Below are 17,268 nucleotides of genomic sequence, written 5' to 3'. Positions count from 1 at the left end.
CTTTATTGTGCTCATCTTTGCATGAAATGTTCCCTTGGTGTCTCTAATTTTCTTGAAGTGATGTCTAATCTTTCCCATTCTATTGTTTTCTTCTATTTCTTTGCATTGATCACTGAGGAAGGCTTTCTTATCTCTCCTTGCTATTCTTTGGAACGCTGCATTCAAATCTTTCCTTTTCTTCTTTTCTCCTTTCTCTTCTTTTCTCAGCTATCTGTAAGGCCCCCTTAGACAACCATTTTGCCTTTTTGCATTTCTTTTCCTTGGGGATGGTCTTAATCACTGCCTCCTGTACAATGTCAAGAACCTCCGTTCTTCAGGCACTCTGTCTATCAGATCTAATCCCTTGAATCTGTTTGTCACTTCCACTGTATAATCGTAAGGGATTTGATTTAGGTCATACCTGAATGGTCTAGTGGCTTTTCCTACTTTCTTCAATTTAAGTCTGAATTTGGCAGTAAGGAGTTCATTATCTGAGCCACAGTCAGCTCCCGGTCTTATTTTTGCTGACTGTATAGCGCTTCTCCATCTTTGGCTGCAAAGAATATAATCAGTCTGATTTCAGTATTGACCATCTGGTGATGTCCATGTGTAGAGTCTTCTCTTGTGCTGCTGGAAGAGGGTGTTTGCTATGACAGTGCATTCTGTTAGCCTTTTACCTGCTTTGTTTTTACTCCAAGGCCAAATTTGCCTGTTACTCCAGGTATCTCTTGACTTCCTACTTTTGCATTCCAGTCCCCTATGATGAAAAGGATATCTTTTTTGGGTTTTAGTTCTAGAAGGTTTAGTTCTTGTAGGTCTTCATAGAACCATTCAACTTCAGCTTCTTCAGCATTAGTATATGGGGCATAGACTTGGATTACTCTGATATTGAATGGTTTGCCTTGGAATTGAACTGAAATCATTCTGTCATTTTTGAGATTGCATCCAAGCATTGCATTTCAGAATCTTGTGTTGACTGTGGGGGCTACTCCACTTCTTCTAAGGGATTCTTGCCCACAGTACTAGATACAATGGTCATCTGAGTTAAATTCACCCATTCCAGTCCATTTTAGTTCACTGACTCCTAAAATGTCGATGTTCACTCTTGCCATCTCCTGTTTGACCACTTCCAATTTACCTTGATTTATGTACCTAAATTTTAAAATACTTTTTGTGAAAACAAAATTAGTCTTTAACCTTCACGTCATCTAACTTAAGCACCCTGGACATGGCCATGCAGAATTACAAATTTAGTCCAGAAAACATGCAAACTGGTGCCATCAATATTTGAGTCACTAAAATATCCTCTATTCTAACATCTCATCACATTATAAGCTGAAATGATCAGAAAGGATACGTCTGCATTTGAATAGAATATGCTCTTCCAAGCCCCTAATGTCATGAACATGGATGAATGGTGACAATATCACAGCCTGATTTTAATTCTAATCCACTGTTATTGTTCATTTATGTAAATGTCCTTTGCTATATACCAGAAATTGATCCAACATTGCAAGTTAACTATATTTCAGTAAAAAATAAAACAAAAATACATATAAAAAAATTGTCAGTAGTTCTTCCTTTAAGCCTTAAAGCTTTCCTACCACCCACCCCCCTCCACCAAACCAGGTAATAAATGGCTGCCCCATTTCTTGTTTACCTTTTTTCCCCTTTATGTTATCATGAAGTTTTTAGAACAGTTTTCCCACTTTGTGCTCCACTGAATATCTGTATTCCAAGAAAATATTAGCAAATCTTCTATGAAACATGTCCTCTCTTCTAGTAAGTTGTGAAACACATCACCTCTTCCTTCCAAAGTTGTGATTTTTATAAGCATTTTAAAGGTTAGAGAATTCCTACGATAAAGAAAATCTGTTTGAGTCTGTGTTTCTTAAAATCAATTTTGACCACAAAATACGTTTTGTATGTGTGTCTAATAGCGACCTAATAGTGACTCTGGAACACCAGTGTCTGGACTGCTGCTCTAAAACAAATAACCTCTATTTGTTCATTTCAGTTTTTCTTATTACTGTATTAAATTTGCGATCTCAGTATACCAGCAATCTCCAAAAGGTAAAATGTAGTTATTGATTTTTGCTTCCTCCAATGATTATTTCCTTCCACTTTTCTGAAGTGGTCTATATAGTCAACAGCATACAAATTTTTCAAACTTCTCACTGGAATTTTGTAATTTTTTATTATTGCTATTAACTAGATGTCTCAATTTTCTTCCCTGTAAAATGTCCAGACTTCTTAGCCTGGCTCTGAGACACCTATACCATCCAGATTCAACCTTCTTTTCAATCTATATCTCTCTCTAATCACATGCATAAATATTCTTTTTTTTGGTATATAAATAAATTTATAATTTAATAATCAAAAGCAACAAGCTCAATTAAAATGTGCAGGCATCTAAGCAGACAATTCATACAAATCATTATTTGTGAAAGTTGCTCTGTCATGTCTGACTCTTTGCGACACAGAATTCTCCAGCCAAAATACTGGAGTGGGTAGCCTTTTCCTTCTCCAGGGGATCTTCCCAACCCAGGGATCGAATCCAGGTCCCTCGCATTGCAGGCAGATTCATTACCATCTGAGCTACCAGGGAGGCCCCCAAATCATTATATTAACAGCCAAAAGCTCAGATAAAATGTTCAGCATTATTAGTTATCATATTCACAAATCTTGACCCTCTATGCAAACTAATTTACTCATCATCTCACCAAAATATCTGGCACATTTGCATCTCAGTACAAGCTGTTCTTGTTACAAGGCTGCGTCCACTTCTTCTGTTGCTTAATCTTACACATTCTGAACACTGACCTAGCCAACTTTCATCGTTTTTGTGTTTTCTGGTTAGCCTTCCCCTTCTAGAACTGTAAACTCCACATGAGCAATCACCATATATGTTTCTAAGGACCAATTATCCAGCTTAGCTTGGAACCTGTTAAGAAATTTCTAGATGCCCAATAAAGACATGTTGGGTTGAATCTAAATTCCTTCTATTTCTATAGTACATATTTCTCATCGTCCTATCTCTCATTAGTGTGTATTGCCTTTTGTTGGTAATTACCATTTTAGTTTGTGCACTGTGATAATCCTTTATATTACCAAGTTATTTAACCGTAGAGTCTGGGAATTATATGCATCTATAACACCCTCAGTAACCATGATAGGGGCTTATCCATAACAGGTATTGAATAAACCTTGATAGACTGGCTCATTAATTCAAGGAACACAGTCTCTTTCCGTGAAGCTTTCCTGCCCCTATTTAGCTTCTTTTCCTAGCAGTTACTGTCTCTACAACTCACCTTAGTTCATATTTGTAGATTTGTTTCACATGTTTATCAAAGTTTCTTCTGTTGAGCTTGTGAATTCTTAAAGGATGAAAAGCTCTGTTTCATGCATATTTTTGTCTCTTAAACAAGTGAAAACATAGCAGGAATTGATTAAATTTAAATGGATAGAAACTGAAATGGTCATACTACATCTCACTTTATTATTTTTGACACATGATACAATGTTACTATTCTAGTCTTTTATGCAGACAAAAATAAATGATATAAAATACATAGTACACTTGATTATTTTAACCATGCACAAAATACTGAGAGATTCAAACTATGTTACATATATTTTACAAAGGAAAAAACACACTACTATAATAACATATTCGTATGACATTTGTCATTACAGTTTGGGTGTTATACAATGTTAAATATGGATATATTCAAAAGAATCACTATTTATAGAACCCACTTGATATTTTAATGTTTAAAATAATGAATGCTGTGTAAATGCATACTTATAAAAATATTTTTAAACAAAAAAGCTATGTTCTACTCATTTACTTGGCAGTTACAAAAATATATATTCATCTGAAACTCTAGTAAATTTGCTTGAGGGATTAGATACTTAAGTTTAAATGTATGCTTTCTAGAGCATTTTATCAACTTAGCATTCTTGAAATCACACAACATATATATCTACATGGTATTAGAATAAGTTTGCATTACAAATAACATCATTACAGGAAAAAGACACAAAGGAGATTAATGCGGAGGAGACACTGAGATTTTTGAACCAAATACATGCAACGCATAAAGGCAGCCCAGCAACTGCGCCTTTTACAAAGTGAATTCTCAAACACGTTTGCTGAATGAACACATGAATGGATAATATTTATTCTGTTATTTGACTCCAAATGAACTGTTCAAAGCTTTCTATTTCTACTAGAACTATCATTTAAGAATTCAATAATTTTGTTCTTAATCAACTACCCCTGATGGCAAAGCCAGATCAATAGACTCCAGACTAAGTAGCAGACTAGTGCCAGTGATCAAAAGATGGCCTCCCAGGGACACTCACGGCATATTTAGACACACATTCAATATACTGACCCACTCCATATTTCATACCTTCATACAGAACAAGACAGAAGAATCTAAGTCATTTTTATAATGTATTATCATAAAAACAGAACATTATAAATATTAATATATGTATATAAAATATATATTTATCTCTTAGTATACCTAGTAGACTTCAGAAATGTCTTCTCAGTGAGAGAAGCGAACTATCCTGAGTGAAGGAGGTCAAGCACAACTTGGCAAAATGAACACTGAGATTACTGTTAAAAGCAAAACTTTTAAGTAGCAAAATTCTTCGAAAACAAAAGACTAACCACAATAACTACTATGGAATCACAGCACCTTCAAAGGTTGTGGCCACTGTATGTAAAGGAATCAGCCTGAGCCCGTTCTTGGTCCAGACACCTGCTAGAAGCTTATCCCAACTTGTCTGCTTCATAAAGGATGAAACTTTTCCGAGGCTCATCTCTAAATGTGAAAAACTTTATAAAATACAGAATATTTCCCTTAACCAAGGTTCAGATGGTCCTAAAACGTTTCCAAAATCTTTGCCTTCATACTTACACAGGACAACTGACAATTCATTCAGCAAATCGATTAATATATACACCTGTTAATGAAATAACTACTACTAACGTTGGGATCATAACTGAGCTATCATTTTGTTTGATAATTCACTTAAAAAAGCCTTTAAAAATTAAACATAAATTTTAAAATTCAGAAGCAATTTAATCACGTGCTAAAGGTTAGTTTCACTATTTGTAAATTCAGCTAGTGAAGAAAATCTAAAAATGACCTTTAAGGTAAAGGGTAAATGAAAATGACTTAAATTAAGATTAGTCATTTTAAATTTCAACTTTATGTTTTACTAAATATATAGGTGAATAAAAATATGCGTTCTATTCTACACTAAACCATGCTACATAGGAACTATATGAACTAATGAAAGAGTAGTGTTCTAATTACACATTTATTATTTTCAAATACATACAGTAACTCAAAGGAATGCTTCCAAGTCAGTAAAATTAGTTTTGCTGGTAAAATGTGTCCAAAGAGTAGAAAACAGTTTGTTTTCCTAAATGACTTAATATGCCACTCAGAATTTTTTTATCCATTCATTTTCTTGGCTTTCACAGTTAATGCCAAGGTCAGTATCATGCTGTTCTGAATTCATCACAAAATTTAAATTAATAGAGTCAGAACCAATATCATTACAATGTCGTATATGTTATAATATCATGAGAAATTAATCTAACTTTAAATTGAACATTGTTGCTGCAAGAAGAGTGGCCGTTGAATGCAGAGAGAATCTAAATCACTAGAAGAATGTGATTTGAAAAGACAGAAAATAGTATGAGACTCCTAAGATGGGGATACTGGTTCATAAACTAAAGCTTAGATTCTAAATTCAACATTACATATCCAGTATAAGTAAAACCAGAACAAAAGTCCTTTCCTTCCTTCCTCCCTCTCTCCCTTCCTCCATCCCTCTTTATTTCCTTCCTTCTTTCTTTCTTCCATTCTTTTTCATTAAATGTAATGGAAATAGGTGTAAAATGCTAGTCTCCTCAAATTACTCATATCTTTAATATTAATTTTTCATATTTAATAAGAAAACTTTATAAGGTACAATGGAATGTTTCAGATTTCTTGACCACAAATTACTAGTTAACAAGCATTTATCAATCAGCCCCATATTAAGAACCAACATTTCTAGGCGCAACCTTCCATTTTAGGTGGAGGAGCAGAGGTCCATACTTATAACTGCAAAGTTGGGAGGACCTGGAGAACTGTTAGCAGGCTTCTGTAACATTAAAAGGTACACTGGTTGCAGAACAGTATGTGAGCACTTAGGTAAACCCATTCTAAAAACTCAAGGTCAGTCTATGGTCATATCAAGGCCAACCTATGGTCATACCACCCTGAACATGCCCGAGCCCATATAAAAGCTCAAGGTTAGCTGAATGTCCACTGTCACACAGAGGTACATCGTGGTGTTGAAGAGTTGTCCTTATTCATTCACTCACATGATTTTTTGCTGTCACCACTGTTTTGGAATGAGATTTTATATAATGTACTATTCAAGACTTTTAAAACATATCTAAAACTGTTATCTTCAATTATGAGGAATAGATCATGTCTTTTCAGATTGCAATAGCATTAGGTTACTTCATAATGTGTATCCAGAATGGCAAAATATCCAGCATATCCTGTGATTTTCATATATTTAGAGGCACTTTATATGTTTCCATTCACTTTTTTCTTACTATAACATGTATAATGTAATGGCCCACAGCACACAGAACTCCAACTTTACTAACAAATAACTGGCAGTATTATAACATTTCCTGTATTAATAAGGAAAAGTAACATAATGTATTAAGAAGGCAGACTTCCTACACTCAAATCCTGGTTCTACCACTTATTGGCCATGTGATCTTGGGCAAGTCATTGAACCATTCTTTGCTTCAGTTCCTCAACTGTAAAACAGGGGTGATGCTAAGAATATCACCTCAAAACATCACTATGAGGATTAATGAAGCAATACCAAGAAACTATGGCAAAGCACCTGGAGGTATTGCTTGGCACATAGAAATTACTTAGGTTTTAGCTACAGTTTTTATTACAATAAAAAATCACAGTGATTGATGGTACCATGTCATCACTAACTTTTGAGCTTTTATTAAGTGCCAAGCATTAATAGATGGTACACTTACACCATGTATAACCCTTAAAATAGTATTAAGTACATTCTATTATATAGAGATACAATCTTAAAGTATGCTAATTTATAAATACTACAATAGCAGATAATTTCTCCCATGAAATACAAAGTATGACTGAAATGTTTAAGAGGCCCTTTCATACCTTTGACAAGGAATATGGCTTCCAGGGTGGTGATCAGAGAACAGTAATGACAACATGAAAAATACTTGCTAGTTAATCAGTTTTGCTCACTCATTATTCCTATGTTAAACGTAATCAAATTGTCAGTAACAGGAACATCACAATTTACTAATTTCATGGAACTTCAGGATTACTGGCAATAGTATCAAAAATGTTAAAGCCCTGAAAGTTAAGAACATATTTAATGTAAATATTTATTTTAAGGTTATATCTTCATTAAATTCAAAGTGTTCAACTTTTTTGTCTGAAAACTCTGATGTTGGTTTATTTTTCATTATAAATATGTACTTATCATGAACGTCTTCAGTGCTTCTATGTGAAAGAACATTTATTACCTTGACCAGGACATGAAGACCTCGTGTACACATAACACAGTGTTTCTGTTATTGAATACACAACTGCTAGTGATGAAAGCTTTTTAATGAGTTTGAAAACTATTATCAAATTTCATAAATTAAAATTTAACAATGGTTTGTAAATACTTTACTTACGGAAAGCTTTTCATATAGAAAATTAATCTAAATCCACATAAGTATCACAATCACAGCAGGGGCATTTAACTGTTTTGAAAAATTACAGATTTAAAATCAATATTATGATTTTCACTATGCTAAGGAAACATTATTAATATTTTATCAATGTAGACAGAAAAACATTATGTAAACTTTAGAATGAAAATAGAATATACCTTGTACTTTCATAAGTTATCAAGGTCTCTAATAGTCCTTTTAAAGTTCAACAAATGAAGCTTTATTTTCTCATCTTATACATATACTACCTTGATAGAAACACACTCAGTATGGTGTATTCTCTAAGAGTCTGACATCTCATATGAAAGCCTGAATAAGAGTTCCAGGTATCTTTCAAATTCAAAGGTTGAGTTTTTTAATAGGATTATTTTCCCCTGCTTCACCCTAGTCGTCCTCCCAATCCTTCCCAATCCCTGCTTCTCCTCACCCCTGGACACCTACGTCCCAGCTTCAGGACTCATTATCCAAGGAAGCCATGTTCATTTCAGAGACCAAGGACAGCACTGGTTCACTGGAACTCTCCACAAGCAGAAAGCATCCCTGAAAGCAGCTGGAAGAAGATGCCGCTGGAGGCCTCCATCAGCTCTCTTCTCCTCTACTGAGAAATACTCTTTCTCTTACTGAAAAAGAGTAAAGGATGCTCCTCACCTTTCACCCACAAACGACTTTCTCAGAGGCAAGCAGGAGACCAAAAACCTACGACGCCCAGTCTCTGCCGTCTGCCACATCTCTGTGTGATCACCTGGAAAGCGTGGCCAGGCTCTCCAATGACAGACTTCTTCAAGTGGAAATATCCATCATTACATGCTCCACTTGGAGAAGATGAAAAGCGAACGCAATATGGTAATTTCACTAAATGGGAAAAGAGGCACAATGGTTAACGTTTCATCTTGGATCTTTTTTCATATAATCTCCAGGACGAATAATTCATGTTAACACAGAGAGAGATCAGTTTGTGAAGCTGAGTTGTTTGAATGGACTTCTATCCATTTCCAGCACAAACATCTAAGTATAAGCTGAACATTAGTTATTTACAGCATGATGAAAGAGTCAGAGAAAAAAGTCCATTTCTTTATGCTGAGTGGAGGATGTTTAGCCAGCACGTCCTTTGTCTCATCCAGTGTTCAGAAGCTTCTGCTTGTCTGGTTCCTTGAGGATGCTCGTCATTCTTCTCCAACCGGGGGAGGCGGCTCACACAGCTTGTACAGCCTAGAAAAGGCATGGGAAGGTGTGACAGTGATCCAGCACATTTACATCACTTGAGATGTGTTTATTGGTATGACAAATGCATTGACAAGAACTTCTTGGTTTGGGAGTCAGTCAAGATCCTATCACCTATTTCACTAAAAATTGCATATGCGTTAGCAAACTCCAAAATTTTGGTTCTGTTATTACAAAAAACCCACATCTGTGCACATCTACATGCCCACTGACTAGGCAATGCTGCCATTTTTACACCAGCTGCTTCTGCTCCAGTGCTGTCAATCTGGGCTGTTCACCTTGCTGGTAGCAAAAGCGATGCCCTGAAATCTAGGAGGTACTTAGCATCATATCTATAATGATTATCTTGCAGCAACATAGCATCTCTCTCTTAAGTCATTCCTGACTTTCTGAGTTCTAGAACTCTGCCTCACTTGTACCATCCTGGTGGTGCTGGCAGTTGGTCAAGGCCAGGCTGATGAGACACAGTCCTGAGGCCTGAATCTCAGGGCACAAGGAGCTGGTGTTTCCTAAGGAGCACCTGCCCAGCTCTATCCACACTGTCACGCCCTTGTCAATAGAATCAGGTGGAGATTCAAGTGGGCCAAGGAATCTGTTTGAACTGGTGGAGATGCCCCAAGATGCTCTCTTTGCCTCTCAGGTCTAGTTTTCCGAAACCAGACAGCATGCAGGCAGAGCACAGGGCACGGAACCTGGAAGATGATATAAGTTCTACTGCTTCACGTTCTTCTGAATGGTTGACTCCTAACTCCAGAACCAAATGCAGGTGGATATAACTGCTTCAGTAGTGATGCATAAAGCACACCCATTATTAAGGCCAAAGCTGAGAGAACAGGTGGGCTTCTCTGGTGGCTCAAATGGAGACCCGGGTTTGATCCCTGGGTCAGGAAGATCCCCTGGAGAAGGAAATGACAAGCCACTTCAGTATTCTTGCCAGGAGAGTTCCCATGGACAGAGGAGCCTGGTGGGCTACAGTCCATGGAGTGCCAAAGAGTTGGACATGACTGAGTGACTAACCTTTAAACTTTGAGTGAACACCAGCGGATGTAATGAAGCTGGCTGTAAGCCTGGAGTCCTCGATAAGAATGTGGCCATGCTGGTCCTACTTCAGAGCTTAGTCTGATGCTCTAGAAATATAAGGTGCAGATTTCAACTTTGCTCCATTTTACGTTCTTTTTTTTTCTTCTTTTTTCAGCTACATCATACAGCACGTGAGATTCCAGTTCCCTGCTGCTGCTGCTGCTGCTGCTAAGTCGCTTCAGTCGTGTCGGACTCTGTGTGACCCCATAGACGGCAGCCTACCAGGCTCCACTGTCCCTGGGATTCTCCAGGCAAGAACACTGGAGTGGGTTGCCATTTCCTTACCCAATGCATGAAAGTGAAAAGTGAAAGTGAAGTCGCTCAGTTGTGTCTGACTCTTAGTAACCCCATGGACTGTAGCCTACCAGGCTCCTTCACCCATGGGATTTTCCAGGCAAGAGTACTAGAGTGGGGTGCCATTGCCTTCTCCATGACCAGGGCTCAAACCAACACCCCCTATTGGAGGCATGGAGTCTTAACCATTGAACTGCCAGAGAAGTCCAACTTTGCTCTGTGATAAAAGCACTCCAAACCCAGGGGTCTCTGTGCTAAGTCACTCTCTCTTACAAATGAAATTGAACACAGTTTAAATGTGCTGCTGACAAATTCATCAAATTATAAACTTCTTCTCCCTTCAACATTTAATCCCACAGTCATTCAAAATCAAAGGGTGGGGGAGAATGAAAAAGATTTAACATCAAGTTAGAAATCTAGTTAAACAAGATAACTTTCCCATTCTGGAAACCCAGACAAGAAGTAATTGCCTTTGGAGTCTGCAAGGTGTTTAACACTGTACGTGTCATCTCCACGGAAGAAAATGAATGCTGAAATAAGGACATCTCACACCAGAAAAGCTTATTTCATCCTTCCCAGAGAAAAGCATACGTTAAATAGAGCTGATAGACTTCAAAGCTGCTTGTGCAGCTGAAGGATATGATGTTGCTTCAGACTGCATTCCCAGAGCTGGAATAATAGAATGAAGGGAGCATTCTTCTCTTTAATTTCATTTTATTTCCTGACAGTGCAGCCTAATGAGTGAAAAGGCCTCATGTAGAACCGGAACAGTCGGCTGGGTGGCAAACATCCTTACCCGTGAGGTCTGGGCTGAGAAGCCACCTGCCATTACCTTGCACTGCACGCTTCCACATAATGCGGCTAATGCCACTGGGTAGAGCAGTCTTTGAAAAGACTGCCTCGCAATTTGGAGAAAAGGCTACTCCCTGCATTCACCTAATGAAGTAATAGCTCTGGGTACTGCAGCAGAGCTGGGCACATTCCACTTGGCAGAGGCTTCCTGGAAGGGACTCAGGGTTATCTGAGTCCAGACACATTTGTAATGGAACTTGCAGGCTTTGGGAACTGCTAACAGGCAGATCAAGCGTGGTAGTCAAATGTAACAGGTAAGAGCTGGGCTTTCACTCTGTGCTGCCCCGTTTGCTTTTTGGCATCTAAACAGTGAGGGGATGGAGGCTTCGTTTGCCTGACATTCGGGGCTTTCGCCACATCCTCAAGCCACTTGTGCACACCTCGGGCCCTACAAGATAAAGATTGGTTTCTGGCTCCATTTCCTTCTTTCTTGTTGGGTTCAGGAGCCATCCTGGAGCTGGTGTTTCCAGCTCAAATCCAAGGCTGCAGAGAGTAGGATTCTCAAACTTCAGTCTACGCAGATCACAGCCTTCATTTTTCAACAAGGCACAAAGAAGAGCTGTGCTAAAGAAGACCACAAAACAGATGAAATTATCAACACTACTCTGTCCCAAAGAACCCGCCTGCCAATCAGGAGATGTAAGAGACACGGGTTCAATCGCTGGGTCGGGAAGATCCCCTAGAGAAGGAAACGGCAACCCATTGCAGTATTCTTGCCTGAAGAATCCCATGGATACAAGAGCCTGGCGGGCTACAGTCCATGGGGTTGCAAAGAGTCGGACATGACTGAGTACGCATGAGCACTACCTGGGCACTCGGTCCTGAGGCAACTGTCTCCATTTTATAGATGGAAAAACTGTCTAAGAAAGGTAAATAACCTAAGTAAGGTCACATGTTAGCAGCTTGGACCCAAAGTCATTTTGTGTCTACAAATATGATACAAATACACACAAATTACAATCAGGCAAATGAAGAAAATCAAATTTTCATTACACAATACTTGCCAAAGTGTGTAATGTAATAGAAAATAAGAGCAGTGCGCCATTATCTGGAATGTAATATCTGGTTCTTAGTGAAGATATATTTATTGCTCTGACCAGTCAATGTGTGCTAGTTACAAGGAGGAAGAAACCTCGTTTGCACCGCCCACCACAGCATCTCCATGTCCCCCTGAGCCTCAGTGTAATATCACCAAGTAAGGCTCATTGTCTTTTCCTACACATGCTTTTCTTCCTGTATCTACTATCTCAGTGACTAGAACCTTTCACCACTGTCATCCAAACCAGAGATCTGTCTGGTGGTCATCCTAGAATCTTCCTCTTCACTGCCCTCCTACAGTGATTAGTAGTGTCCAAAGCATCTGCTGCTTTCAGTCTCATTTGTCCTCAGATGACTCCTCCTAACGTTGCCAGACATGGAGTCTAAAATCCAAATCTTCCAGAAAGAAAGATGGTTTATTCATGGCTCTTTGTTGGCTTCGTGTTACCTTGAAAATTCTTCAGTATCTGGTACAAGTCTTTTTCTGATCCAGCCCCTGCCTATGTCTCCAGCCTCGCTCTGTATCATTCTTAAATCACATTGAATCATCAGACATAGAAGTCTAGGTGTAGCTGTCAGATGCGATGTGTTCTCTCAGCACTGGGGTCACTGCATCAGCTCAGGAAGACATCTATTAATTACCATGCTGATGGGGTCAGGAATTCTCTGGGACCTCTCCCCTCCATCCTTAGGCTCAGTTATGTGCCTTTTCTATGCTCCCATGGCAATCTGTGCTATTCCTATCATGGTTCTTTATTTAAAAATTGAAATGTATATGCTTTATAACATTGTGTGATTTCAGGGGTACAGCACCATGATTTAGAATATTTGTAGATTTATTCTATTATAGGTTATTACAGTATAAAGGGTATACAATAAATTCCTTGCTATATAATAAATTCTTGTTGCTTATCTTATTTGATAGATAGTCTTTGTATTTATTATCTCACACCTTTAATGTGCCCCTGCCCCTTCCCTCTACACTTTGGTAGCCACAAGTTTGTTTTCTATGTCTGTGAGTCTTTTTCTGTGTTACATGCAGTTTCATTTAATTATTTTTTAGATGCCACATATAAGTGACATCACATAGCATTTGATTTATTTCACTCAGCATAATATTCTCTAGGTCCATCCACATGGCTATAAATGGCAGAACTTTATTCTTTTTCATGCGCTAAACTGCTTCAGTCATGTCTGGCTCTTTGTGACACTATGGACTGTAGTGTATCCTCTGTCCACGGGATTCTCCAGGCAAGAATACTAGAGTGGGTTGACATTTTCTATCCAGGGATCGAACCCACGTCTCCTGGGTCTCCTGCACTGCCAGGCAGATTCCTTACCACTAGCACCACCTGGAAAGCCCATTCTTTTTTAAGGTTAAGTAGTATTTCATTCTGTGTATGTATATACACATTTATACATTTATATACATATATAATATATATACTACATCTTCTGAATTCAGTTAGTTGATTCCATGTCTTACTGCTATAAACAGAGCTACTATGAACATTGGGGGTACATGCATCTTTTTGAATTAGTTTTTTCCTTTTTTTCCAGATACATGCCTGGGGTGAAATTGCTGGATCATACAGTTCAATTTTTAGTTATTTGAGGAACCTCCATACTGTTTTTCATAGTGGCTGCAGTCACGGTTCTTATCACACACACACTGTATACTATTTTCATTTTATTCAGTTGTTGCTCTTTGACACCTTACTGACTGGTAGCGGGGATTATGTCTTTATCCCTAGCTTTTATCAAAGTGCCTGACATCTACAGTCGCACAGCAGAAATTCAATATATGTTTGCCGAGTGAATTTTAAAAAATGAAAGGCAGTGGATGGAGAGAGGAAAACTGTAATAGAGATTGGTTGGGGATTTGAATCAAATACTATGTCAGTCAGAGACAGCAAAATATCTCGCTGAAGATGTTTCTAGAAATGTTACCCTTGCCTAAGGAGGGCCGGGTCTTGAGAGACAAACGTGTTTTTCAAATCACTGTCTTCGGGGCAGAAATCCTCGTTCCAAGATGGGAGGGATTCCCGGGTGCTCCGTGGTCCTTAGCGCCCCCTGCGCCCTCACAGAGCACTTAGCACTGTCTCTCTAGCCTCGTGGTGCTTTGCTCTGGCTTCCCTGGGGGCTCCAACAGTAAAGAATCCACCTGCAAAGCAGGAGATGCAGGAAACCAGGCATGCATGGCATGGCAATGCACTCCAGCATGCTTGCCGGGAAATCCCCTGGACGGAGGAGCCTGGCCTCTTTAACTGAAAGCTCTTCGAGGGCCGGAACTATTTTCATCTCATGCTTACATTCTCCACCGGGCATAGCAGAGTGCTTTCCATTACTTAAGTCCTCAATCAGTATTTGTAGAATGAATGAAAGCATAACTAAAATTGAAAAATTGCTCTAGATTTCTCTCTCAGAGCAATTAACCCCTTGTAAAACATGTCCACTTTAGAGCTAGCACTTTTTTTTTTTTTTGCTTCAAGTGTTTTGAACGTAACCCAATAAACAAAACACTGAGCTCATCGGTTTCTTTTCTCATATTGAGGTTGCATACTGGTTTATTGATCAGGATGCTTAAGTCTCATCCCCTCTGTTCATTAGCGTTTATAAGCCCCAGCTAAGAAGACCTCACTGAGCCATTATCTTGTTTTCTTCTTGGAATTTTAAAGCTTCACTGGGTTTATTATCTAAATATACTATGTCTGCTAAGGTCCTGGAGAGAGAATGCCTATGTAAAGTGATTCTTCAGCAAGCGAAAGACAGACTCTCATTTAATCAACTATGAACAATAACATAAACAAGACTTGAGGATTAAATAGAGTTAGGAGTCAGCACTGAAAATAAATGCAATTAGAACTTGAGGACTACATTCACTTTCAGGGGGAAATATTTCTCCCTTTTGAAAATACTTTCACTGCCCACACAGTTTTTCAGAATGAAATATAATTTCACAAATGCTGCAGTCATCATTCGCGTTCTGGTAACTGCTTCGTGACAGCGCTTGAAGTGCTTGCATTTTGTCAAAATGCAAATATATACAATCAAATGTAAAAGAAATTATTTAACTCTGCCCTACTTCAAGGTAGATGGCTGTCTACCCTAATGTCACCAGGAAAATCAAAGGAACATTTCTTTGATGGTTGTTTCCATGTTTCATTCAAAGGTGGATTAGTCCTTTGTCCATGAGTCCTTTCTCATGATGATATGTGTGCTGTGAACATTTGGTAGAATAACGAACAAGAAGCTCATTAATTGATTTATCCATTCACACATTCTCAAAGTCTGTTCACATATTCTATGTAGGCACTATAATGAGCAATGAATAAAATCCAAAAAGAATCTTCCCTGCCTCTAAAGAATTGATATCCAATTTGGGTAGAAAGACAGGTAACAATACACTGCAGCAAAATCAAGGTTATAACAGATCAATACCCAATATGCTATGGGAACACACAGAGAAAGAAAACCACAACTTCAAGGAGAAAATGATACCTAATGTGAGTTTTGTGGTTATGGAGCAGTTTTTCATAAGACACATATGGAAAAACCCATCACACCAGAGAGAAAGCACATGTGATTGTACAAGTGTAAGTGGAAATGGCATTTTGGTGGCTTGGCACAGTTGGAATATCTATTTTAGTAGTACCTGGGTGGACTTTTGTTTTTGAATTCAGGATGGAACTTACAAAACAGAATAATGTTTGTAATGCTACCTCTTAAGTTTGCTTCACCTAAAATTTCATTTAATCAGAGAACATTTACACCTAATCACACTGAGCCACAGAATGCTTACAAGGCTGATATCCATGAGTATATTCAGTAGTAGTAGACTGGGTGTATCCTGCTGTGGCTGCACAAGCTGTGAGAGACACTGTCTGGAACGTGGTAGCAAGACCTCTGGGAGAGAGCAGACCTGGGGAATCACTCACCTTGGAGCAGACTGTGGAGTCCGGTCTCTGACTCCCAAATTCTTTGCTGTGTTCTGAACTCTTGCTCCCTGAAAGAAATAAGGACAATCACTTTTAATTCTGCATCATACTAGTAATTATTTAACATACCATGGGCTTCCCTGGTGGCTCCGCTGGTAAAGAATCCACCTGCAATGTGGGAGATCTGTATTCGATCCCTGGGTTGGGAAGATTGCCTGGAGAAGCAATGGCTACCCACTCCAGTATTCTGGCCTGGAGAAATCCATGGACTGTATAGTCCATGGGGTCGCAAAGAGTCGGACATGATTAAGCGACTATCACTTTCACTTCACTTTCAACATACCCTTAACATTTGAGTGGAGAGTGTCATTGCAATGATATATGTTAACATCAAGAGATACTCAAGAAGGAGAAAGACATCATCATCTGAGTATTTTCAAAATTAATGCTTTTAAGAATCAAAATAGGGCTTTCCTGGTGGCTCAGTGATAAAGAATCTGCCTGCCAGAGTGGAGACAAGGGTTCGATCCCCGATCTGGGAAGATCCCACATGCAGTGGAGCAACTAAGCTCGTGCGTCACAACTATTGAGCTTGTGCTCTAGAGCCCAGGAGCCACAACCACTGGGCCCACAGGCTGCAACTACTGAAACTCCAGCACCCTAGAGCCCATACTCTGCAACAAGAGAAGCCACTGCAATGAGAAGCCCGCACACTACAACTAGAGATCAGCTCCTGCTTGCCAAACCTTGGGAGAAGCCTGTGCAGCAACAAAGACCCAGTACAGCCAAAAATAAATAAATACATACAATTTTTAAAAAGAGTAAAAATAACACTGACACACTGTTTAAAAGGATTGATATTTATTTCAAGAGCCATCTAAATCATTTCAAAATAAGGCTGAATGACAGTTCCCTGTTCACTATCTCATGTATGTCATTATTCAATATTTAAGCAATAGTTAAGACACTGAAAACAGGAAGTGAGCAAAGAAATACCTGCTCTGCGCCCCACCCCCCCCACCCCCACCCCCACTGTCCTGGGACAGAAATCAAAGTTCT

General features: G+C 38.7%; 1 protein-coding gene across 1 annotated transcript in view; it reads right to left on the bottom strand.

Annotated features, from left to right (window-relative positions):
* Nucleotides 1–8,922: 8,922 nt before the first annotated feature.
* PREX2 (phosphatidylinositol-3,4,5-trisphosphate dependent Rac exchange factor 2) overlaps nucleotides 8,923–17,268 on the bottom strand; it is a 296,906-nt gene continuing 288,560 nt past the window's right edge. Inside the window, exons 39-40 of the mRNA XM_052651670.1 lie at nucleotides 16,210–16,277; nucleotides 8,923–8,995 (exon numbers count right to left, since the gene is read on the bottom strand). Of these exons, the coding sequence (XP_052507630.1) occupies nucleotides 8,950–8,995; nucleotides 16,210–16,277 (114 nt within the window). The 3' untranslated portion in view covers nucleotides 8,923–8,949. The remainder of the gene's footprint in view (nucleotides 8,996–16,209; nucleotides 16,278–17,268) is intronic.

The sequence above is a fragment of the Budorcas taxicolor genome, chromosome 14, assembly GCF_023091745.1.
Source record: "Budorcas taxicolor isolate Tak-1 chromosome 14, Takin1.1, whole genome shotgun sequence".
Taxonomy (NCBI): Eukaryota; Metazoa; Chordata; class Mammalia; order Artiodactyla; family Bovidae; genus Budorcas; species Budorcas taxicolor.
This window is presented reverse-complemented; position numbering and strand designations above follow the sequence as displayed.